Source organism: Osmia bicornis, chromosome 12 (assembly GCF_907164935.1).
Source record: "Osmia bicornis bicornis chromosome 12, iOsmBic2.1, whole genome shotgun sequence".
NCBI classification, from domain to species: Eukaryota; Metazoa; Arthropoda; class Insecta; order Hymenoptera; family Megachilidae; genus Osmia; species Osmia bicornis.
Genome location: NC_060227.1, coordinates 604,697 through 631,687, shown reverse-complemented (window position 1 = coordinate 631,687; position 26,991 = coordinate 604,697). Strand labels below are relative to the sequence as shown.

Here is a 26,991-nt window from a genome sequence, read left to right as displayed (position 1 = left end):
AGAGTTCCCTGTTAATTAGTGTTGCGGTAATGAATATTCGCGTTTCGCATTAGAGTTGCGATATATGATGAAATGCCCAAAAACGATCCAGTGGAGTTGCCATCGTCCATAAGGCAGCTATAGACCAGCTGCCGTGATACAGCCTTGGATTGGCTGTACCCCTTTTTTAGATTAGTGTTGCGTCTTACAAAATTCGGTAGATTTGAGTAGTGTTGCGTTACAGTTCGTGTTTTCTCGTTTTTTCTTTTTTTCAGCTTAGCGTTGCGTATAATGGAGCAGCCTTCACGCGTACGCTTTTGTACATATTATATAATTAATGAAATTAGTGTTGCGAGTAAAAAATTCACGGTTTGAGAACCCCCCTTTTCTGCATTTTAATTGCATGTCTGTTAAAGATAGTGTTGCGAATGACATTAGCGCGATTGTTTCCCAGCGTTGCGACTTATAAATACGCGATTGCTTTGCATTAGTTTATAGAGTTCCCTGCCAATTAGTGTTGCGGTAATGAATATTCGCGTTTTGCATTAGAAATGCCCAAAAACGATCCAGTGGAGTTGCCATGGTCCATAAGGCAGCTATGGACCAGCTGCCGTGGTACAATCCTATTGGATTGGCTGTACCCCTTTTTTAGATTAGTGTTGCGTCTTAAAAAATTCGGTAGATTTGAGTAGTGTTGCGTTACAGTTCGCGTTTTCTCTTTTTTTCTTTTTTTCAGCTTAGCGTTGCGCATAATGAAGCAGCCTTCACGCGTACACTTTTGTACATATTATATAATTAATGAAATTAGTGTTGCGAATGAATTCGCGATTGTTATTAAATTTTTTACTTTTTTGCATTTATTAAATTAGTGGAAGTAACTATGACTCACATTCGGTGGGAGTCCTTTTAAGGATTCCGCGGCCTGAGACCGTGAACACCATCTCATGGGAGACAAACCCATGCATTACTAGGCCTTTGCAGGCGCAGTTTTAGAATACGGAACATATGAAAATATGTAACCATATTCTAAACTGCAGTCCTTTTGTCTATACTATGGGCGTCCGTCAATCTGACACCGTTGGATGCAACGTGTTGGACGGGCGGGTAGCGCTCTTAGCGAAGGGGTGCACTCTGTCCTGGCGTTACGACGTCCAGGCGGGGTGGGTGGTATGTAGCGTCTGGCGTAAGACTAGGGGGCGTGAGACCCTTCGTTGCCAGCCGATGTTTTGTCATAGTTCAGAATGTTTGCAATTTTGAAATTAGTGTTGCGTGTGATTTCGGTTTGTTTTATAGGGTTTGCTTAGGGATTGCTCTTATGGGCAGTCAAACTTTTCTTTTCAGCTTCCCCTGTACCCTCCCTCCCACTGCCATGCCCCCATTTTTTTTCTTCCCTTTTTTTAATTTTGAAAATTTTGAGCATTCGGTTGTTGGAAATACTGTTAAATAATATACGAATTTAATGTTTCCAATATATTAATATATTATTTATTTTAGAAGTTTTATTTAAAATGGAACTTTATTTTATTTTGTGATAATTGGTGATAAATTATTTCAAGGAATATTTGTTCATTTGAAATAGCATATTAAATTTTAATTCTACTTTATTTAAACAAAAGTGGTAGAAGATTGTTGTTCGAATTGTTCAGTTTTAATTTTTGATCGCGATGTTTAACTTCAAGCTTATAGAGAAGCTAATTAAATTATTTTTATAAATTTTCAAATTCTTTTGCCGAAAAGCAAAGTCCACTCGTGATTTTCTTTTCAGTTTTTCCATTTATAATAAATTTGCATTGAAAGGTGTATTGAATAATATAATACAATAGAGTCAAGTAGAGTGATGATTGTACGTATATTGCAGTAAAAGACAGTTGTTTCAATCAAAATATTGTGCACGATTTGTCGCGAAATAAACGAATATTAAATAGAATAAAATGAAATAATTAATGTTCTTAACTCAATTATATATTTTTCTAAATCTTTTTCTCTTTATTTTGGTACTGAAGTTTGCCCTTTATTCATATTTCGTATCAAATTGATTTTGAGTTATTAACAACCACTCTGACTTTTGTGAAATTTTATTGTTACTAATGTATCCTCTTTTCAGCTATTACATTTTTTTTTTCTTTGTATGAATTCGATTAATGAGTTTCTGTTGCAGAGAAATATCTTTATAGGAAGTGTGAATTAATAATATCGGATAATAGACTGGAAGAAATGTAATATAAAATCTAGTGTTCCAAAAATGGAATTCAATGTATCCAATTAAATAAAACAAGGTGAAAATGATTGAAAAGGGAAAATGATTCTTCGGTATGAGTGGTAATATCTGAACCGTATTATTTTCGAAAATTGTATTTAATCCTTTTCTGTTTGTTTCAAGCAGGTTGTAAATGTATGATTAAGGCTACATGAGCCTGCTTATTTTCTTAAATTATGTTTAATCCTTTTCAGTTTTATTTCAGGAAGTGTTCTGGTGAGGACAACAATATCAAGAAATTCATTGGACTTATTTGTATATATGGTCATTAAGATATAATCGTCAAACACTGCAGTGTTTAATTAGGAAGCGTTAGATTTAAGCGAACTTTTAATATAATTACGAGCGCTCGAATAGGTAGATATTCTTAGTAGTATAAGTATGTAGGACAAATATGCAATTGCATATTTATTAATTACAGATCTGTAATCAAAATCAAAATTAAAAAATGTTGCGATAGGAATAAAAAGCAAAAATCTACGAAAATATATGTATAGATAAGTAGATAGGTAGGCAGTGAATAAAAACAATGCTCCTTTTGTTGTTCCTTTGCACAACAATCGAAACGTTTTGCAAATGTTCACCAAGAGGATGATATTATTGAATAAAAGTAAAAATTTGCATAAATGGAGGGTGGATGGGATGAGGTAGGGCGGGTCTCCAGCCGCAGCAACCTCCCCGTGGTGAGACCTGGGAAATCGTTATTATTTGATGTATTATTAATAATTGCATCATTATTTCAATGGTACATTTATTAATTATGCAGCAAATAATACGAGCGAATTGGCTGCGGAATTGATGGTTTTTTTTCTATTTAATCTCTGTTATACTTTTTTCAGGAACTATGCCTTGAGATTCTGAAGTGTACCACATTGCAAATACAATTTTACGGAAAGAAAATGAATAATAATGAATGCATGATCAGTATCGTTTAATTATGTACTTATACATATAGCATACATGTGTCATTTAGGCATTTGCGAAAGGTAACGTAGTATAGCATGCCGTTAGTTGGATGCAATAATTCAGGTGGCGCTTAAATCAGTTTTCGATCAAACATGGCCTGTTTTACCGATGCGGAATTCGGAGTTCAGCCTCGACGCTTGCATCACCATAATTAGTCACGTAATTACATACAACAAACAGAAGATTTAGTTTAGTCCTGCAATCTGGTGGTAGAGAGTAGAAACAATCAAATAGATCGTTCCGGTTAGGGACAATAGATGGCAGCAAAAGTCGCATTAAAAACATTTCTCCTATATGTACCATTTTTATAAAAATATATGCATATTCCCATATAAGTACATATACACAGAAAACAACAGAGAGTATTTAATAATTATGACAAAAAAACATGATAAAACGATGATAAGTTTATTTGCCACGGGGTATATGTTTCTTGCCGTTCCGGTTGTTGCAAGAGCGCTTGCGCGTTACCATAGATCACGAAATATATGGAATCGAAACACAGTCGTCTAGGAAGTATACTCGTTGGTGAAATGGAGAATAAATTCGTGTAAATTTCGAGCAATGAGAAGACGCTCTACCCCACTATTGTTCGTTAATACAGGAATAGTTCGAGAGAGCGCGCCACGTTGAAATTCCGGGCGGTTTTGATGGACAGTTGGGTCCGGCCAGTCAGTGGTTACAGGCCGACATGTTGGAGACGTTTCTTCAGTGATTGTGCGCGGTGAGTCTGACGCGTGATTTTTCATGCGTTTTTCAGTGCTGGTTCGTTCGATAAGAGGAGGTGTTTTTGAACTGCGACGCTACATGTGAAGTGTCGAGTGAAAGTAATTCTGCTTGTGCCTGGTTTAGCCGGCCCAGCAAACATGAGCTGGGGTACAGAGCTCTGGGTAAGTCTACTTCGTTTCCCTGTTCGTTGTAGCCAGCTCTAGCTATTCGCCGTCTCCTATCTTTCTCGTTTCCTCGCAACGGGTATATACATACGCATAGACGAACATACGGGATATTCGTTTGGTATCGAACGGCATCGGATGCTGACCCATGTTTGTCGCCAACGCGTAACAACGATATCCCCGAAAAACCAGTTCACGGTGGCAAACCACTCACAGGAGTTTTGCCTTTGCGGTTGCTAGCCGCGGGCGACGTTCTTCTCTCCTTTGGTATATCCCCTCCTTTTCCAGTATACCCAACTCGGGTGTACGTGTACTCATCGCTGTTCTCCTTCGCTTCCTTTCTCATGAAATGTTCGATGAATACCGGTGTTATGTGGTGTGACAGTATGCAACTTGTCATCTTACCTTAGAACGACGTGGAACGGATTTTGTTAAGCTTACAATTTACGTTTTAAATTGATATTTCATCGATTCAAGTTTAGGAAGTGAGAAAGTCAGGAAAGTATTAACACGACTCCGTAGATCTAGCAGGTTCACAAATTTTCTCTCGAAGGATCTCTTCGCCAAAGTAGTATTCACGCCTGTCTACGACGTTTGCAGGTAGGCGTAAGATCGAGAATCGTGCTCCGTCCCGGTTCGTCATCTTTCTTACTTTCTGTTCTCCATAAATAATTCATTGGTACATTCCGAATGGTAGTTTTTTTTTTTTCTTCTATAATCTCGTTCGAACAGGTATATACCTATATAAGTACATACAGAGATTGCTGAATTTTCCTTGATTCGGCTGTAAATCTCTGTTTGCGTAATTTCATTGTCTTACATTTTCGATTTTTTTTTTTTCTTACGTCGCGTTACCGACGTCTCATTAAATTATCGAGTAAACTGGTGCAAATATTAACGTACGTGCATATGTATGCGTGCATGCGGTAACGGTTGCTTCGGCTTTACAGTGTTGGTGGCGTTTATAACGCGAACCGGCCAAAATGCTCGATAATAACCCTTACCTTTTTCAGGATATAAACGTTGTTTGTTCTTCTTCGAAACGATATCGCATTCGATCATATCTGTTATCGTGTATTACGATTCATTGACGTTCTACTCGTATTCCTTCGTGAATCATGAAATCATGAAATCATGATACAGGACGCGTTCGTGTTTAACCGCTAACGGCCGTTCGTGAGCATATGTACACGTACAACACGGGCGTGCCTCGCCATGCTCTTCGTTGAGAAAAGAAGAATACAGATAGATCCTTGCTTTAGAAAATTTCCTTCTTCAACACGATCCTCTGCTTACATATTTTTCCTCTTTTCTTCTTAAAACGCTAGGAAATAAATGTTTTTACAATTTAAAAGGATCTCTAGAATATAATATTCTGTATAGAGAATAGAGAATACACTTGGCGAGGCGCGACGAATGGTACATATTTGAAATGCCAATGAAAGATACGTTTCTTTTGCGGCAATTGTTGATTTACTGATAAAGCATTATCGTTTAAAAAACCTGCAGATCGATCATGTTCGTTCGCTCTTACACTGTGGTGCCGATTGTAAATTAAATATTTGAGCGACGAATTAAATGCCACACCTTTACTTTGCGAGACCTTGCGAGACTGGTTCGAAGATGATTAACTGAAAGAGGTTAATCATAATTTCTAGTTAAAATCGTATTAATTGTAAACTGTTATCAGCTTCAACAAAAGGAGAAAGAGCCTTGAAGGTGTAGGAAAGAATATCTTCGAGATTAGGTACATAAAATATCTGGAAGAAGGTTAAAGCGAATAGAGAATTGTTTGACGCATTTTGCAGAATAATGACGCAAGTTAAAATGTCTTGATCGTTTGTCGACAGTTGTTGGTCAGCAGGTACCGGGATTCTATTTTGTAGTTGGTTCTGCAAGTCACACACACCGTCTTCGCAAACGTCGTATACTTTCTGTTGCATGTCGATGAACTCGTTATTGAAAGATCCTGATAACTAACTACCTTGTTTCATTCTTCTGTCCATATTTCGATTACAGTTTTAACATGAGTTTCTACCATTTTTTTCTGATCGTCAAAATAGTAATATAATAACGGTTGAATAATATTTGATCGCTTCCATTAAATATAGATATTTGTCGATGTAAATTGTAGGGGATTAATTTGAAGGTAGCTAATAATAGTGGAGTAATGAAATTTGTGGATGATACTCGTTTTGCTCCGTTATTGGTTGTGTAGGTCATAGGTTGCTTTTGCGAGAAGACAGTGATTAAGATCGCGGGAAATGGAAGTAAAACAAGGTAGGCGGGAAAAGCTCGAGTTACTTTCTCTGGTACGATGAAACGAGGAATTGCATTTTTCTCTGTATACAAGAGAGTGCATGTTCTCTCGTAAGCACTTTGAATCGCAATTTATTCGTTTATTCGGTGAAATTTTGTCGTGAAAAGTCGTTGAAACGTTCATCTTGATCAACGGGTTTCACTGGGTTTGTTTTCTTTCGAATTGAAAACGTAAATAGCGGTTCAAGTTGGTAGGTATGCCAGTCGATGATTTCACGAGTCGTGGTTGACATTCTTTGCTGATGGCTCAGACAGGTAGTAAGGTCAGGTGCGTTTTTCTCTGTTCGGACTTGGAGTACCTAAAAAGGGTAGCAGAGAAGACAAGATAGGCAAGAGATATGCTCGAGCCCAGTTACGCGGGGTACATGTATCGAGAATCGATATCGACAAACCTTTTCACCGTCAATGTTCGAAGGTACATTTAAAGGGAAACGATAAGCCATCAAAATCTTCCAACGGTTAAATAGCGCAAAAGCTTGTCAGCCGACGAACAAGTTGACCGTAAATCGTTTAACAACGCGGAACGAGGAAAAATTGATCGGACCAAAGAGTATAGCAGGATAAGATGGTCAAAAGTGTCCTTGAGCCAAATCTGAAAAAATTCTACAATATTCTAACCATGTTTTTTTATTACAATTATTGAGCTTAACTCATTTGCATCAATTAATGGAATGCTTGGTCAAATTTGCTCGAGCTACATACCTCTATTACGAATAACGGAATATTACACTAAAGTATGTAGAGTATTGTTACAGTGAACGAGTCAGGCCTACTTTGATTTCATTTTAAATGAATACAACAATATTTGCAATTAGCTGTTATTTAAATATTTTCAACAGTTATGAACAGTTGGATTTTCAAGTTTCTACAAACGTTGGATGTTCCGGATAGAGGAAGGTCGGGTATTAACCCAGTATTCTATATTTTCGAGTCGATGCGTTTTACGAATCGATTACTGTAATTTTTAACGGAAGCAACAATATAGCGTATCTTTTGGAAATTTCTCAGAAGAATCTCGATGACTCGTTTATAATGTAATGGTTCGTTTCTTTGTATGTATGCAATCCATGACTCCACCGGATATCGTTCTTATCTACCTCTAATTGTTTTCTCTCTTTACGAGCGACGATCTGTTATCTCGGCTTAACAGATAAGCAAGATCGTTCCTCGTCATTCCTTGCAAAACGAACTTTCCTTCTACCTGGTTAATTGCCTGCGGGTTGTTCGGGTTAAGCAGAGGATTCTCGGTAGGTAATGGAAAGAGGTGAAAGAATTTTTCGAACAATTGTTGGCTACGATTGTTCTTGTTCGTGGTACTCCTGGATCGCATCATCGTAGACAATAATTGTTGTCTATAGAAAATGATAAACAAATTGTTGGAGATCGTATCGTATAGTATGTTTCTAAATGATGTACTTTATGAAATGGTAAAAGGTTGAACGAAGGATTTTTATTGTTGTTAGCATAGCAGAATATACGTTTCCTGCAAAAATATGAAATAAATACAATTTAGAATTGTTAGGTAACTTTTCGAGAAATCGTTGAGATAAATACGAGGTTCGTTAATGAATATATATGATCGCGAGTGAGAACTGTTTATTCTACGATGTTCTTTCTAAATAGCAATGAGGCAACGGTGAAATGATTAGAGGCCTCGCAGATAAGAAAAGTAGCGTTTCGCGTTAAGGTGCAAAGTCATTCGACGAGGTTTGTGGTTACGGGTGCATAATGGAATCGAGAAATTTGAAATTCGAAATTCGAAATTCGAAGCGGCCTCGGGAGGATGATGGGTTCCCATGGCCAGAATCGGGTAGCTCTAACCCCCGAGCATGGCCGAGAAGGAAGATGTTTTGCATGATTACATGCTTCGTGTCTCGTCCCGTGTCCAGGAATTCTCATAACGCTCATAACTTAAGGATTTTAGTGAAATCGTTCCATTCTCCAATCCACTATTCGACCATGTTCACATTCTGAAGCCTCCTCCACATATTTTTCTTATTTTTCTCAATCATTTTAATGCTTGCATACTCTGTCATGCGGCCGAGTTCTTTTCAATTCTCATAGGTAACGATTCTGTTTATCTTATGAATTGTAAGTTTGCCAAGGAGTTTGTTGGTTCGTTTTCGTGATGAGAAGGCTTCTTCTTCGTTCCGGTGCGTGACGTTCCATACGATCGCTTCGCTCGTTATCCAAGCCAACGGCTCTCGTCCATAGAATTTCGAATTAATATCGAGAGTTCTCGAGCCGCAAGGATTCGTTCGAGAAAGACCGAACGAAGAAAAATCTTGAGGATTCTGGCGCGACCGTACCCTCCTCTTGAAACAACACTTGTTTTCTTCTTTCCTTATAGGAAGCTTGCGTGCCTCTTTTGCAGCCGGTTTTCGATGTAATTCTCTTATACAGGGTGTTTCATTTTAATCCTCCTACTAACGGTCCATAATGTTCACATTTTTTTAAATCGAATTGCAGTGATATGTACCTCGGTATACGACCTTAAACCGTTCCTGATGTTTCGACTTATACCTAATAGGACGTATACTTGTACGATCAGTCAGTTAATAATACATCAACTCCGAATATAATTGGTTATTAATTGAATTTTTCCTCTGAGATAATTATTTAAAAATGACGGAAAATTCACAAAAAGTTTGTCACGTCCAAACAGGACGTATTCCAAAGCGGACCTGTATAGTAGTTGTTTGTGAGTGTATTGTAAAGAAAAAAAAAGAAATAGTTGAGCGTCTTTTCTCTGATTCCTCAGGGAGCACCAAATATCTGTTGGTGGTGGCGCGTATTTTTGCCGACGTATCCTCGACTGGGTGAACACACGGTGCGTGCATAGAAAGATGTGTGTGCGTGAACGAGAGGGAAAGAGAGTGCTCGCGAACTTGCCCCACCCACGCATTGCGCCAAATCTCTATAAATACCATAGCGGCGAGAGTACGTGCACACGCATATAGCTAGAGCCACACAGCCAGAGAGGTAGAGAGCGTGGGGTGTAGGATAGGGAGAAGGTTGTCGCCTATCGTGGGCGTGGACCTCTAAAAACGATACTTTTCACTCGTTTCCACTCGCTGACGAATTAAATGTTCAACCGTATGGTTAGGAACTGTGTGTGACCGATGGAACGAATCATTTCAGATTTATTATTTCAACCCTGTCTATGTTTTTCTTCGTTTCGTCGACGCTAGAATACCTTTTACCTTGCGTCACTCGACGCACACTGGCATTAAATCCTTAACATTTCTTTAAGGCTCGCTATGGTCCTCGGTATCGTGCTCATTAACGCGCAAACGAGTATGTAGCTAATTGTCCGGCTAATATGTTTTCTAGTGAAAAACGTTGAAGCGATTTGAAAGGTTTCGTAAAGTGAAATTCATTGGAATCGCGTGATTAGAATCGTTGTAACGAAGGAAACGGCGAGACATTTCAATGCTTTCAGAGACTTTAGACTTTAGACGTTGCCACCGTTTGTATGGGTATTCTTAAACAAAGATCGCGGCTATATTGCTGCCTTTCCTCGTAATCGTACCGGCTATCTGGACTCGATTATATCCGGAGTCTATTCTACGATCTACGCGACAGCTTGTAACTGTTAGCTGAAAGCAGCAAGGTAGCTCGGTTGGTTAATTTATGCAACCCGATCACCGCTCGAGACTCGCTCGAGTCTCGAAGACTTGGAGAATCAATAAGCAGAACTTCCAATGAAATTCTACGGTAAAGCAGTAGATAGAGGGCCTCGTTTTTCTTCGATACCCTTTCAAAGCAGACCGAGATTGTTGGAAGTTTTTCATTTATTTCCGATTGATCCTGCGTCTTGTTATAACGTATTCACACACGGGCGTCGCGTTTCATCGCTTTGTTCTTTTTCTCTTGCGTTACGTCTGATTACATAAATGGTATAGGACGCATACGGTGCGTCGTAAAATGTATTAAAGCTGACGTCGTACGGTCTCTTTCAACGTGGATCGATAAGGTAAAAACGCAAACACGCGCGACTTTGCTCCGCTAATTGTAAGACAGACGTATCATTATATTGCGATTAATTACGTCCCGGCAAGTTGGATCGTTTCTTCAGAATCCAGCGAATCGATGACGGTCAAATCCTCGGGTATCGAACGAATCGATATTACCCTCGAGAAAAAGTTGTCCCTTCGAGATCCAAGTAATTGGAGTATCGGTTTTTAATCGCGAACACGTTTCGATTCGATTCGATTCCTTTCCTACACCGGACACACGATTTTGTACCTCGTGTTTTGCCTAGTTATGCATGCACGTAACGTACTTGTTGCGTAACGAGTCAAATGTACGATTTTTCTCGACGACGACGACGTAGTAGCACGCGGTGTGCAATGGGTGAAAATGCCTGTTACAAACTCGATATGTGAAATCGCTATTCGCATTCCCAATATATGTATAATACATATGTAGCTGGAAATGGTGCACGGTTAGATGGGCGAGATTAGTTAGCAAGTTTAGCGTAGATATTACAGTTCATTATTCCATCTTCTTACGAACGGTTTATGGTTTATAGAGTAGGTAAATAACGCGTGTTCGTGGCTCGGATGATGAAGGAAATTATGATCCCAGCAGAGCTTGCTGAATTATTATCCCCTTCGATGCACCGCGACTCTGTCTTCAATTACTAGGTAGTGATTTTTTTCGTGTTAAAGCGACACGAATCGTTTTAATCTCTATACCACTTTACCACTTTACCACTTTAACCGAGAGATTTGTTCGTTTGCTTTGTTGCAACGAATAGGAACATGGTTACATTCTTGTTATCAGAGATTATCAGAGTGCGTTCTAGTATAATTTATGTTGCAATTAATTCGTCATTTGGCTTTCGGTTACGTTACAACGATTCTTGCGAATCGTTAAAGATAATTATTATCGTACGATGTCTGAATTTTCTTTACGTTCAGTTAACATATTATACTTTTAAGTGAACTTATTTAGAGAAAAGTAGGCTGCGCGAGGCAGAAATATGCCCACGCTCGTTAAGAATCTTATCAGCGTCGCATCCTGCGTTCATATGGAGCAAGATTACACGCTCGATGGCCCTCCTTCTCGAGCGACGACTTTATCGATTTTTCCAGGTCTCTAAACTCCATCGTATGACAAATCGTGTCCTATGATTCACGCGAGTCTCTCAATTAAAAAGGAAAGAGAACCGAGGAAAAAATGGATGAATCAGTGTTCGCGTACGATCGCACCAACTCGAGATAACGAGATCATGAGACCAGCATTCTGTGCCAACCCCGATCTTGTTCAATCTTGAAGGGCTAAAGGGAGGTTTTTAAGGGTCCATCGTTGAGGCTTTCGTCAACAGGGATTTCGTACTCTTGAACAGCATAAAGGATAAATGCTTACATAACTATATGAACTTACAATTAGAGGAGGGACTCGCGCCTTTACTCTGGTAGACAGTTTGAAATTTAAAAAAATATTTTATTTACAAATTATTTGATTCTGTACAAGTATTTCTCCATGATTGAATATATTATATTCAACGTTGTTTCTCATTACATTAAGTAGAATTATGTCGTACGACTCGAGCAGCGAACTTTGAACTTGCACGATCAAAACAAAGTTGTTATCGATGCAAGAAATAAGGTCATATTATTTCTACTATCAACTCTTTCCCTTATAATGACAAATTACCTCCGTATTACAAAATAAAGTCCAAACACGACAAAATAAATAATATTTGTATAGTGAAATTGACAAGAATCCATGCGTACGATGAAAGGGTTGAATTCATTGCTTTTCAAAGCACGCATGTCGCTGTCGTTTCCAATTATTAAGCAAAATGACTGCTGTTTCCACTAAAATGGCAATCGCGATACTGGAACGCATCCACTCTACGTCAATGCGGTTGAATAGTAGAAAGAGAAGGACAGGAAAAAAAACTAGAGGAGAGAATGAGTCTGAATGACAACGACAACGACAACGACAACGACAATGCATGCGAGTGCGAGCGATTGCACGAGTTATCTGGAGAGGGAGAAAAAACAGTGTGAAGGTCTGTTGAGTCGTTGACCGCGTCCGACGATTATAACGAAATGTTCCCGTAATTCCGTGCTAATTAATTCGTGTTACATAGTTACATTTCTATTAGGTGCTATCAGGTGTATAATGTATACCGTATGCAAAAATAATGACTATTTCGTTCGACTTACCGATTTCTATCTCTTCTTCCTCTTCTTCTGCCACTACCTAATACTTGAAACGATACGCGACACAAGTACTGGAAAGTTAACTAAATAATATAATATTTATAGCAATTACTTAGCTACATTTGCATATAGCTATAGTTGTATAGTAGGAGTTAAATTTGTACGTGTCTAGTGGAAAGTGAACCGAGACGAGGAACTTGTCGCATAGTGCTATTGTCGCCGAAGCAAAAGAACTCTTAACCTGCCTCAGGGTTAGAGTCCCCTAGGCTTCTTTTTCTCCAAGAACAATTGGCCACGCTTCTCTTCCGGTTCTTCGAATCCCTTTCCGTTTCTCGCATTTTCCTCGCATCTCGTAGTCGTAGTCGTAGTCGTAGTCGTAGTCGTAGTCGTAATGTTGTTCGTGTATACGAGAGCATTGTGAAATAGGATTATTCCGACTCTCAAATGGCCGAGAAACGAGAAAAGTAGGTGATGAATGCGAATCCGGAAGAATTGTTACGCTTGCGTGAAACTTGAGTAAGTTGGCTGCATTATTATTACTTGAAGCGAGTGTTTGAGAAATTGAATGCATTTATGATTTCTTCTGTACTAGCACAGTTTCCCTTCGATTAAAGGGAGTTACCGAATACTCGAATATTCTTATTCTTTTTCCTTCGCTTCGCTCGTTTCTCTTCCGTTTATTAGCGCGTGATACCACGGATTGAGTATTAATAGTAACGATCAATAAAATTTAACATCCCACGATCGTTTCTCTCTGAAGTATTCGCGTCTACGTCATTTGCGGTGGCCTGCTGCCACTAGTCGTCTCTATCGTCTATAAATAAACTACTTCGTATACTGTTCATTATAAGATAGCAGAGTGGCAGATAATCGAGAAATCGTAATTTGCTTATCAAAGAAAAAAAAAAGGTACTCGGTGTCTGAAAGAGAAAGTTTACCTCGACACTCGGCACATAGTCGTCTGATAACATCAGAAGATTAATAGGATAGTTGGACGTTACTTGTCTACCATTATAACCATCTTTGAGGTATAATGGTAGATAGGTACATATTCCGAAATAGCTATGATGTCCGAGTTACTTAGCGTGGACGTTGAAACGTTTGAAGATCGTTTAAAACTGTACTGAAATTGTCATACCAACTTCGTGTTCTTGTGTCATCTTCAGCGACGATGAATGGTAATAAACGTAGCCGCGAGATGTACGAGATGAATCACGATTAAGGGGTCCCTTTGTCCCGTAATACGTCCCTGTTTCGTCATTCTCTTCTTCGAGAACCAGAGGACAAGTTTACTTTCCGTTAGCTTACGTGCCACGATAGCGTGTTTCTTAACCTAGGACAATATTCCCAGCTTGGAATTTGCGAGTATACTAGTAGCTTTGATAATAGCGCTCTTTCGTGCAACACTTGCCACGCGTTATCAGGGGGTTACGAAACGTTATCGTAGGGTGCAGGGCGTTCTCCAACTATCGTACAGTTACCGTTTCGCATTTGCTAGGTAGCTTTTGATACTAGCTTTCATAATTGTCAGTCGAAGGCAGATCTTCCTGGAAGACGATAAGTCGAGAATAAACGTGGCATTATCGAAGAGCGGAGGTCTGTTAATTAGATCGATCAAACCACCCCACTTGTGCGAACATCCGCAATGATTTATGACGTTTATTAAAAGCTCAAGAGCAAGGATCTGCTGCGTGTGAAAAGTTTGGTATCCTTGGAAAATTGAGTCGAGTGTTAAGAGTATGTTGAATGCTGAAGAGTTTCAACTATAAACGGACGTCAAGTGTACCTACTCGGAAGGTCACGGAAAGAAGAAAGTGAAGAAAATCGTGTTTGAATTTTCGCGTTTCATGGGCCAAGTGCAGTCGGCATTCGTTTCACGGTATATGGCCCCTTTTTAGAGACTGGAGGGTGCCTAAATCTCGAGTATTTTTACTCTACCTTGTTCCGTTTCATCGTCACAGAGTAAACGATCTGGAAGGGTGTGTGTCGAATTGTAACCCTTCAAAAGTTCTTAGAGTATTTCAGAACAATAAGTACAAAAGCGGAAAGTATGAAAGTTGAGTGTGTACTTTTCGTCGTCCGTTGCGATAAAGCTTACTATCATCATTCTAAGGTGTAAAGAGTTTGTTTTAGTTACAAAAAGCGATTGTCCTACTGCTCGTTTCTGTTGGAAAAATTGAAAGACTCTAAAGTCGTCTACGCAGCCGGTATAGTAAACGAGAGAGAGAGAGAGAGAAAAACATTTCTCTGGGGTGCTCGTCTTTGAGGGTTAAGCATGCTATTTTTGAAAGACATCGAAATACATGGCGATGCGTAGATTTCTCGAGAGGATTATTCACGCGGCGCGGCGGCGGGGTTGCATTACAGACAACGAAGATGCATTCTGAACGTTTCTCTATCGTGCAGCAGCCATGTACCGTGTATCCGTCAACGGTCTCGCGACTCTACTAGCAATTAGTCTTTCCAATGTTTTCCTTTCTTTTCTTCTTTCGCACGTTTAACTATGCACCACCTCGAGCATGTTGCGTGCACCCGTATGCACCGCACGAGCCAGCGACCCTACAGACGTGCACGTACGTTCTCACAACGTTCGTTCAACGTGTGTACCGTCTGCTTATTAAATGCAGCCACCATGCTCTCGTGTTTCACTGCTTACTACACGCGGACACGAACTTGGCTAAGTAAGATAAAAGAGTATCGTTATCGTCGTTTCGTCTCAGCGAATCGCTTACCATTGTTTCTCTTTAACCCATTTTTCTTTTACTCTACCGATAATCTATCTGTCTTTGGATGATTTTATTTATCTGGAAACTATAGACTCTATATCGTATCATAGAATTATAGTTTTAGAAATATGTTTCGGTAGCAAACGTTTACCTTTGGTCACAAGCCACACCCTGTTTATATGTATACATAGGGTATGAAGTATGAGGGTGTATTATAACACTCGATCGCTCTTTGCTAATATTCGATCACTCCTCGTAGCCACTTAAAAATATTATATTCTCTTTTGATATCGTTTGTGGTTACCAAGGGATCTAGGTACACAAAGTGACTCAGAGATTTCCATATAAACTGGTCCAATATATTATGTATACGTATAGTTAAAAAATAGAAAGTATTAAGATACGAGGTGAAAAAAATTACTCCATTTTGAAATCTGAAAAAATCATCCCTGCCATGTTAGAGAATTTTAATAAACTTATTTCGTATTTCATATTTGAAGAAATAAGAATAGTGTGTATCTATTAGGTGTGTTCCGTTTCTGGTGACTAATCCTGTTATTTTCTGCACTGTATATGTATTCTCTTTTTGTTGGTCGTTGTCTGTACGTCTGTCTGCTCGTCACCCTATCCTCTGTCTCTGTTAGCCTCGCTCGTTTCAAGTTGCGTGAGTGCATACAGTACATACACAGTATACACAGAGAAATGCAGGATCAATAGGGTGTAGGGTAGGAAAGCAAAAGCACCCCTAGCGCGATTTCGTGACTCATAATACACACTTGTTCGAGTCCACATGCTTTCGTTCTCGTTCGCGGGTCTCTTTGTTTTACGCAACTATTTTTACAACGTCCTTTTTTTTTGCTTTTTCTCCCGCAATAGCACGTAATTCGCTTGCTCCTCGCTATTGATTTTCCAAGGGGTGCTCGTCTTTCTCGCTTTTCCGGGTGTTGAACGCCAGGCGCCGGGCAGCGGGCGTCGCACCCTGCGGTGGAACTACGTTTTCTTTTCCGTTGTCTCTCCTCGAATTAATTAACACCGGTCCACTCTTGGAAACGTTCTTATCCGTTCATTGACTGGAAAATGTATTTTCGGTAGCGTACAATGACGAAGAGTCGCGTTGGTATGTAGGTATAATGAGAACACGTTTTAATTACTATAAGTAATAGCAGCGATGGGTGTGTCGGAAACGGAATAAGTAAAGTTACAAAGTTATAAAGGAATTAGAGCGATTCGATAGGTCTATAATGTTAATGAGATCAGCGGTAAATACAAATTATCTCGTGGTTGGTATTTAGGATAGTAGGCGATAAACTAATAGAAGGATAGAAAGGGAAAAATAGCTGGTGGAAAATACTAATTTTCCAAGAATTAATCTAAGAAAAAGAAATACCGTTCGATTGTGAGAGTTGCGTCAAAGCGTTTCACCGGAGGTGTCCCGAATATTTCTCGAGGACCAATTGGAAAGGCTGAAAGTTCGGCTGGCAATATGGTAAAAGCAAGAAGAAAGTAGCGGATAAAGGCGGCAGGTGCTCTGGCAAAGGGTACCTGCCATACGCGTGCATAATGGAAAGCTTGGAAGCGATCTCTGACGACGAACAAACCCGACCTGAATAGTCTGCGGCTGGCAAGGTTAGATCGATGTACAAGTGCAGCTCTTTGGAAAAAAAAGAAAAAAGGAAAGAAAGGTCGAGGTAGGGTGAGTCATAGGGTGGTTTAGTGTGCGCGTTTTCCATCTATCGACCTGTGCCACTGAAAACGCTGGATTGGTCGAAGGGAAAACCTGGCCCTTTGCACGCCACCAAATCGATTTCAGATAATGGACTATAATATAATTTCATTCGCATCTCCTCGACCGATAATCGAATAGCTTCGAATGCAATGACGAAGCTTTTCCGATTTCTTCGAGGTCGTATAGAAATTCGTATAGATTCCTTTTATCGAGTTTCTTTGTAGCGTTGGCAATTTTCATATTTCCAAATTTCTATATTTAAAAGATTTTTCAGGCGATACACGATAGGATACGGTTTTTTAACGGTCTCACCTGTTTTTCCTATCACAGTATTAACGTAATATCCTACTTGGAACGTTAACCATTTCCTTCAAAACGATTTGCGTAACATTCCCGTTTTCTCGCGGACAGACCGAAAGGCTTAACGCGTTAATCGAATAATTAGACGGTCGATATCCGAGTTATCTAGATGAAAATAAAATCAACGATCGATCGAGATGCAGACAAATTGGATCGACGAGGAAAAGGGGAAAAAGATAAAATGATAGGTTTTCCTGTTGCGCTAACGTTTGAAAGTCGGAGTTGGACTATCACCTGCGCTACCAGTTCTCCGTTATTTTAGTTGCAAATTGACCGGTCACGAGGCAACTACTTACAGTTATCACAATGAGAAAGTCACGATCGACTGATTCGCCTTTCGGAAAAATATCTTTCCCCGGGAAATCGTCGTTCCTCGGTTCCGTGATCGTGATTGTGATCGGCTACCTATAACGTCGATATCCAGTTTGCTCGTCTATCGGCCATATATCGGCCACGCATAGTATCGTATCACCTCCTGTGTATCGTTATTCATCCAAGTATCATGTTATACCTCGTTTGATTAGCTTACCTCTCGGTGTTTCTATTTGCGACGACAAAATGAGGTTGTCGCAAATCTGCGCTGCAAAAGCTTCGTTTCGCCTTATATAGTATAAATACACAGATAATTCTATGGCGACAAGAAAATCTGTTTTTTATAACAAATAGGTTTGAGATCAATGTACGATATAGTAGGTTTACTATATGGAACGCGTTCGATCGATGACTCGCAACCCTTTTCCTCATTTTTCATATTTCATATTTCATCGTCGACTCGCAGGATAAAAGTTAATTACTTTAATGGGTCCGGATCGTTAGCTGGATCTCGAGAAGGTAACACGCGCATCCTCTGCTCCCTGTTTGAACAATTGGTGCGTGGCCCTTGAATGGCTACTTGTTGGAAATGAAAGTAACGCGTTTCGAATGCCGGAGCAATAGTCGACACGATCGACTTGTTTCTTTCTCTCTCTGTTCCACTCTCTTTCTCTGAACACGATCTAGGTAAACGTTGGAGCGGTAGCACGACTTGTCCTTAAGCCGTAGCTAAATGTTGAAAGACAGGATCGTCCTTGAACGATAAAATTTGCATTCCGCCTGACTCGGCTAACGTCAAAGCTGCTCCAACTTTTCCCAGAACCTTGGCTATCCTGGCGCTATACGTGGTGCGTCGTTAGGGAAAGAAATGAAAGAAACTGACGCGATGCATACTTGGTGTATCCATATGTTCTCTCTCGGCATGAATGAATACGAGTCCCGATTAATCGGGTCACGCTCTCGTAGACGTTGATCGGGGAGAGAGCTTATCTATCCAACCACGTTGCCCATTCATCGAACTCGTTGAAAATCGTGAATGAAAATTCGTCGACGAAAGAAGAAGAGGGCGATTTCTACGATTAATAACAGCGATAAACGGTCAGAAGTTATGGCGGTTCCTCGGTCGTCGACCAGTTGGAAGAGTTGTGCCACGTTGCGGTAACAGAGCCCAGTTTCACTTTTCGTGCCAAGCCGCTAAACGGGCAGAAATCTTTCTACCATACCTGCTAGCAGACCAGCGCGATACCGCGATATCGTGTGCACCATTGCGAAATCTCTCATTGTCCGGAGGAAGGTGGCCAGTCTACGATGTGTGCCAACAGTGAGCTTTTCTCAGAAGGTCGATTGTGCGTACATAGAAATTACTGCCATTTTCTCGTTCCTAGAGCGAGGGGGCTATTTCAGCCTCCTATTAATTGACGGATGTCGAAAATACCCGGCGCGATATCGCTTGATTATACAATACTTTCTCGTAGGAGCGTGTCTACTAATTTCAGCCGTTTCTTTCTGTTACAGGACCAGTTTGAGAATCTATCCCTGCACACGCAAAAGGGGATAGAATTTCTCGAAAGGTATGGCCACTTCATTCGAGATCGATGCGCCATCGAAGTGGAATACGCTGCAAAACTCAGGTGAAAATAGATTCTTCTATCGTTGAACTTGTTTTTATTCAAGCGTTCGCGTACACGTACCTCTTCTTTTGTGCATAAATTAACAACAGGGGAATATCCGAAGTTAACGATTTCAATGGGACATCCTGTATAATGAGCGTGTCTCACGCACCCTATAGAGTTCACGGACACAAGATGGTAGCCAGAGTAATATTGTATTAAAGGGACCCCTTGTTTGTCCCGTGAATGCCGTCTACTGTTGCACACTTTTGTCCTACCGGCTGTCTCAGAACCAGAGCATCGCGCGAATCGATTTTTTTCCAATCCGATCGGATTTAATTGTCTCGAGTATTTATCCTTGTCTCTTACGATTAATCAGTTGGCGTGTGTAACGTTTGAGAACAATTTCGCGTGCTCGTCACACGCTTCTATCCCCGGGGCACGTTCGTTCCGTTGCATATAAATTATCGCGAGCACGTTCCCTCGCCTTAATGCGTCGTAATTTCAGCGATACACGCTCGCGTTACTGGTACAAATGCAATACCGTTTATCGTCCGGCAATTTCCCTCGATGCACCGTTCCATTTTCATCAAACGCATTCCGAACGCTGCGAATCTAGCGCGTTTCGTTTGAAAAATTAGCGGAGCTGAAGTTTTGATTGGTAACCGAGACCTGGAAAGAGGAACTCGAGTTGACTCGAAAATAACTTTTCCAATCGGATAGACTCGCGAACTTGCTTGCTTACAACGTACACGATGTCTTGGTATTTTAGAAATCGATGCCTGTTTTCATCACGAACATTTTCACGAACGTTAAGGCCAGTTAACGTACGGTTGATCTGGTATCAAGGACACGTCAACTTCCGGATGATAGTGCATTTAGAAGCCGGCACTGGCACACATTTATCGCTCGTTTCTTCTGGCCCCACGTTCAAATTTCAAATTACAATTACTTGGCCGCTATTATTTTCGTGTCACGCGAATGACTAAACGTAACTCGTGCTACGAATTTCAAGAAACGTTTCTTTCAAATTAACCGGAAACACATGTTCTATTTTTAAAAACTATCATGTGTTGTCGACGAAATTACCAAGATCGTTCGTCACCTAATTTCGCAACGCTCCGTAAACATTTCTTCTCTCTATCTTTGGAATAGACAATTTTTGCTTCGTCATTAATGAAAGATATAATCTGAAACCGCAGCTGAAAGAAGGCTTGCCATTCGAACTTGGATTTTTCTTTGCTTTCAGAAAAATCATCTATATAAGATTGTTCGTACATTACGTTTATCGTTAGTTGGAGTTACCAGTGTGCGCAACTCTTGTTCCCTTGAGAATCGCTCGATGCACGTGCATCGGTAATCTTGTTTCGTTTCTGATTGCAGACGTCTTGTGAAGAGCTATCAACCTAAGAAGAAAGAGGAGGAGGATTATCAGTAAGTGTGAGCCAACTTGGAAGCGTAATACCGGATCCACGCTTCGTAGTAATCTTCCTCGACACGGATAATTCCTATTTCAAAGTACCTCCACCTGTAATAAAATAGTATTTTTCTTATCACATTCGCGGAGGGTTAATATTGTATGGCGTAGCGCAACAGAAAACGGTAGCTAATCTATTATCCGAAGGCGTGGGTGGGTTCCTTTGTACTTAATGCATAAGTTTGGTAACTATCAGCTACCAGTTACAAGATCGCGCATAAGTAGTCCCTTCTTTTTCTCGTCTCATCTGTCCTGTTGGTTCGTTTCAATAGGAGATTTCAGATCTCCTGTTCGCACCGTTGCAACCCAGAACATCCTCTCGACGTATCGAAATCTGTTTCGCCTGCAGGTACAGTCCTTGTCGGGCGTTCAAGATGGAGCTGAACGAGGTGAACGATCAGGCGGGACAGAGGGAAGTGATCGCGGAGAATCTGCAAGCGAACGTGTTAAGGGAATTGAATATTCTTGTGAAAGATTTCAAAGAGGATCGTAAGAAGCATCTTCAAGAGGGTGCCAGATTAATGGCCACCTTGACCGGTCAAATTGGGAATCTGGAACGAGCCAGGAAGGCGTACGAGAAGGCATTCCGTGAGGCGGAAAGAGCGGTCGAGAATTATCAGAGGGCAGACGCTGATCTACATCTTTCCAGAGCAGAAGTAGGTGGATTTTTTAATCGACTGGTGAATAACCAGAGGGCTGATACGTTGACAATACGTAATAGAGGTGATAAAAATGATAAAAACCTATGAACTTTACACGATTTATTTACGTCCCTCTCTACAGGTAGAGAAGCAGAGGATGAACATGACTTTAAAGACTCAGCAAAGCGAAGAGGCCAAGACCGAGTACGCGAACCAGTTACAGAAAACAAACGATATGCAAACACAGCATTACCACACGGCCATGCCAGAAGTATTTCAACACCTTCAGGTATTATCTTTGAAATCTCATTTTTTAAGTGACCGAGATCATCATAGTCGATGATTCTGACAAACGATGCTTTGTTTATCATATTCTAGGAACTTGACGAGAAGAGAATAAAGAATATGCGAAACTACATGTTAAAATCTGTCGAGATAGAACGAGCAGTGGCACCGATAATTGCTCAATGTTTAGACGGTATCGAGAAAGCAGCGAACGAGATCAACGAAAAGGAAGACACATTATTGGTGATCGAACGTTACAAGAGCGGTTTCCAACCTCCAGGGGATTTCCCGTTCGAAGATCTATCCGTGGCTAAAACGTACGATAGCAATAGTCAGTTATCGCAACCAGTGATGCAGCCTATACACAATCACCTTACGGTAAAGGGTACCGTTTCCGGCGGTAAAATTAAGAAGAGGGTCGGTCTTTTCGGCATATTCAGTAGCAATAAGGTAAATGTTGTTTCATGAATTTCCCTACCGTACATCTTTACTTTGCGTCAAGAAATATTATTCTGATTCGAACGTGGTGTGTCCACGTTTTCTTCTTCTTCCATTTCTTAACTCTCAAGAATGTCAGAATACCGATACATAGTACGAAACAAAAGATAGTTACGACATGCACGAAATATCCTTTTGTTCTTTATTTCTTGTATCATTATCGTAAATGCATTGTATGCATTATTGTTTGGTCAGCAAGACTGTAATATATACACAATTGTTTATTAACTCTTTCGTGTAGTCACTCGTATGAATGATAGATTAAGATACATTGGTACCTAACAGTTGAACGATTCGTATCCTTCAAGCGATTTTTTCTTATTTATATTTTTAATATCTACAATTAGTTAGCCTTAACGATAAGATTGAAAAAAAAACCGTTCAGTCGGCGGTTCGATTACACAGATATTTTGCATGATCCCTACGTGTCGATTTTTGCGAAGCAAGTATAACTTATCTGTCTTTTGTACTTTTTATTAATTTTGGTGGACGATTTGATCTGTCTGTGGTCTCTTGTTTCCAAACACCTGTGGACTATGAATTTGGATACTTTTGTACTTAGTAAGTACCTGCAGTTCGAGATCGTTTGTGTTCGCCTGTCATTCTTGTATAACACACAGCATTTTATTGTTTTATCTGCATCCAAATGTTCAGTAATCATTTTATGTGTCGTTAGAGATATGTCTTGACGGTCGAGTACAAACTCAGAAACATTCAGAGATAAAGAAAGAAAGAAAGAAAGAAAGAAACCATTTCACGTATAACGAAACAAGTCTTTCAACCTTTTATTTCATTTTTTTTCTTTTTCTTTTATTTTTTCTTTTCACTGACAATGAGTTTTTACTCAACACCACCGCTGAGATAGTTTCTGACTCATTCGCTGAATGATACGCTTTTGGAATTTGTTTCATGCGAACAAAACAGAAGTTGATCGAGGTGTGCATAGCTTTAAAGGTCTGTCTTTCTCCTTACAATCGCCATTCTCATTCCGTGCGACAGTCCTCTATTTTTATTTATCAAAATCATCATTTTTACGTATATCTTTTATTTCACACGATAATTTGTTCGTCTCTCACGTATGCTCGTGATAGTAACATTGACATTGTGAGTGACAGTGATAGTAATAGTAATAGTGGTAGCGATAATGATGCTGAATTTTTTCTGTTCATTAACTTCGAAATCGTAACTCGTACAAGTACATAACTCGTATATGATATCATTGTTATCTGCGATCAAACGAATGCTTTCTTCTCCTCTTTATTTTCCATCGTATCTCATTCAAAATTTTCATTCAAAATCCTTCTTCGTACCATCGTTGGAAGATTTCGATTCTCAATTTACAACGTTGCAGAACAACGTGCCCGGATACGGTGACGGTGCGAAGGAGGATTGTAGCGACCTGCCTCCAAATCAACGGAAGAAGAGACTTCAACAAAGGCTAGATGAAATTCAAGCAAAGATTCAACAAGAAACTGCAGCGAGGGACGGTTTGATGAAGATGAAGGGTGTATACGAACAAAATCCTGCTTTAGGCGATCCAATGAGTATAGAAGGGCAACTGAATCAATCGAGCAACAAGCTGGATAAACTCGGAACAGAGTTGGCAAAGTTTCAAGGATATCTCGAGGAAGCAATGCGCGCTGGCGTCAGCCTGTCCAGGTGACCTTACAGAACTTGATACTCTACGATCTCCATACAATTCTCTTTAGATTATCTTTATTTTATCGTACATTCTGTTATTAACGTTTCCAGTCCCAGTCAAGCTCCACGAAAACCTACCAGCAACGGTTCTGCAACGAGACCGCTCAGTTCAAGAAGATCCAGTCATTCGGGAGGCGAGGAGAGCCTTTCAAGATCAGCATCTGATTCGAGCGTTAGCAACACGAACGCGAACCAATCGATGCATAAGAAAAGTGCCCCCGGTACGCCGCAACCTACGCATGGGTAAGCTTCAATTAGTTACTAATTACTAAATAAATATTAAATTCGTGTCTCGAATTGTGTTTCACCGACTTAGCTCAGCCTCCGAAACGAAAGGTTTCCTTTCCGTTGAACGGAGAAACAGAATCGTTGCTATAATGAGTTTTACAACTCGTATATAAAAGCAGAGATCAGAATTTTTAACTAAACCAATTAGACACGCTTTTCGCTTTACGGTACTGATGCACAGTTCCACGAATAGCCCGGAATCTGGCCTTGGAGAATCGAGGACATCTCTTCCTGGTAGCGGCGGTGAAGAGTATTATGTCGATGAAATTGATGCTCAACCACCATTGGGAACGTGTAGGGCACTTTATCCTTTCGATGGTACGTGTCACTTATATATTATAACTCTCGTTACAACTGTTTAATAAATTACACCTTTCTTTCATTTTTAGCTACCAGCGAAGGTTCCATACCGATGTACGACGGTGAAGAGTTGTACATGATCGAATTGGATCAAGGGGACGGTTGGACGCGTGTCCGTCGTATATCTCAACCAATCGAGGGCTTTGTACCTACCTCTTATATCGAGTGTCACCTATATAACACTTAGCCACTTTTCTTGAAACGTTAAACAGGAAGACGAAGTGAAGTTTAAACAAGCTTATTAAAACGCTATCGGTTCAATAATACACGGTTCGAGTTTATTGAGAACCGTGATAAAGAATAAGGAATAGCGATTACGAGATTCTTTTTATACAATCGACGAGGAGGAGAGCTTATGTGTGCGTGCCTGCCTGTCTGTCTGTCTCTGTGTATGCGTGTGCGTTGGTTGATCGGCTGGCACACAGGATTCCAGAATTACTGCCTGCTCACAAGTAATGGGCCTAAATGTTAACGAACGATTTCGTATTAATGAAAATCGACTACGTGCCAATGTTTCGACCTTTTCCGAAAGAGCGTAATTACTTGTCAGAAATTTAGTCAATTATTACCCAGCACACGTCTCCTCTCCTTTTTCAATCAGCTTATCGAACAAGGAAAGAAGAAAATGGAAACGAGTTTTGTCTTGCAGATCTAGCTCCGTTCAAAGAATGGAAAATCTTAAACTCACTTAATTACTAAATAGGACATTAAGATCGTACAATTACTTAGAACGATATTGTTGCATCTAATCATTAAAAAAAGGAATTTGTTCGTACAGATTCAGCTCAGTACGATACAAGTTTTTCAAAGAAAACGATAAAATGCACCCTGATCACTTCTGTAAATGTGCCTCTATAAACGTGAACGTGCACAAGCGAACGAGTTAAAAACTCTATTGATGAAAGTAAATACTTTCCCATGAACGTAATACGTGCCCAGCCTATACACGTCACGAATGAATATTGTGATTGTTGTAACTGCACGAGGTTTGTGTATTATTTTTCCCTTATTTTCTTTCGATCGACTCGATTGTAAAGTAGGCAACTCTAATTCGCGTTATCTTTGCCGAGGATCAAGAAACTGACCGTACACGGATAAGAAGAAAATGATCGGTTCCTTGCCTCTGCCGGTGATAGAAAAATTGATGCCACCATTACTTTACAATTACTTAGAGTCGTTATTTTTCTATCTTTTATCGTTGTGTAAGTTTATTAATTGACGTATTTGTTTTTGAAATACATACAAGAGGAGGATGATTAGGTGGTGCTCTGTACAGCAAGTAGATTCCGAAGAACGATCGGCCAAGTTTTTATTTACGATGTTGCCTGGGTGTGAATTTAGTTAGGATATATTTCTGTACATATTTGCAAAGGACATAGAAGAAAAAATGAAGCGAATGGTACGCGTGTGAGTGCCAGATTTGATTCTTCGCGCGAAGCAATGAATTTGTTTCCATTCACAGGAGTAAGTACGAAACGGTGGCGTTAATATTTTCTTTCGTTTTTTTATTTTTTTTTTTTTTTTTTATTTTTTTTCTCCTTTCTTTTTGACCCTTAAACGCCTCTATTTCGGTATCTTTGGAGGGAACTCTTAGCTTCGCTGTTACAAAGCCTAGATTCGTCCTAGATTCAATTGCGGTGTATCGAACTCGTGTAGTCGTATATATACTCGCGTATTAAAAATATGTATATGTATATATATAATTATTAATCATTCATTAAAGTGTAGCTTTGGTATATAAGATACGCAAGTATGCGAGTAAACGAATATCATTCGGCCCTCTTCTCTGGCTCAGTTGCCAGCTGATTTATTGTAATTCCTCTTCGCTCTGACGTACGATTCTATCTAGGGTTCGTTCCGAGCAATCGCTATCGCGCGCCGTGTCTTTAACGATACCTTTTTAATTTATCCTTTTTAGTTTAGTCGCGAAAGTATCGAGGAGCTTGAGGTTTTTGCGAGAATCGTCAGTATTTTCGCGCGCGTTCATCGATTTCAGCGAACGGTTCGGTCTTCGCTTGATCATCGGTCGCTGATAGGCTGTATATCACTTTCTAAAAGTGAAAAGAGAAAATTATTATAGATAATGATAGAACGTAAAATGAACGTAAAAAGTCCGTATGTCTACCTTAATTCTTAATATTAAACCGCGTCCATTCTATGTATATTTTGTGATTTTATATCCATGAGCAAGTATTGTAGATAATTAACTCTGTGACTCATTATACGTTTAATTATTATTATAATTATTATTATTAATATTGAAAAAAATATAGCTACTAAACCAACATGCACGATCTAGAAGTATTTTATGTGATCGAAACAGTTTTCGGTACATCCCACCTATCGATAACTGATCGAACGTTTTGCCTATAAGATTGTGCAAACGATTAATTTATTCCTTCATATTCGTAAGA

General features: G+C 39.8%; 1 protein-coding gene across 4 annotated transcripts; it reads left to right on the top strand.

Moving 5' to 3' along the window:
- Positions 1–3,834: 3,834 nt before the first annotated feature.
- Positions 3,835–26,862, top strand: LOC114879455 (formin-binding protein 1-like). Of its 4 annotated transcripts, none has more exons than XM_029194388.2 (11): positions 3,835–4,092; positions 19,233–19,348; positions 20,711–20,761; positions 21,154–21,460; positions 21,588–21,734; positions 21,824–22,180; positions 23,153–23,182; positions 23,580–23,887; positions 23,981–24,172; positions 24,411–24,535; positions 24,607–26,862. In XM_029194388.2, exons 1-11 carry the CDS (start codon positions 4,069–4,071, stop codon positions 24,762–24,764), a joined length of 1,815 nt encoding a protein of 604 aa, XP_029050221.1. In that variant the 5' UTR covers positions 3,835–4,068; the 3' UTR covers positions 24,765–26,862. The 4 variants fall into 4 exon arrangements, with proteins under 4 accessions (XP_029050221.1, XP_029050220.1, XP_029050223.1 ...); XM_029194387.2 differs by having other exon boundaries at positions 24,399–24,535; XM_029194390.2 differs by lacking the exon at positions 23,153–23,182 and having other exon boundaries at positions 23,613–23,887; positions 24,399–24,535.
- The last annotated feature ends 129 nt before the right edge of the window (positions 26,863–26,991 follow it).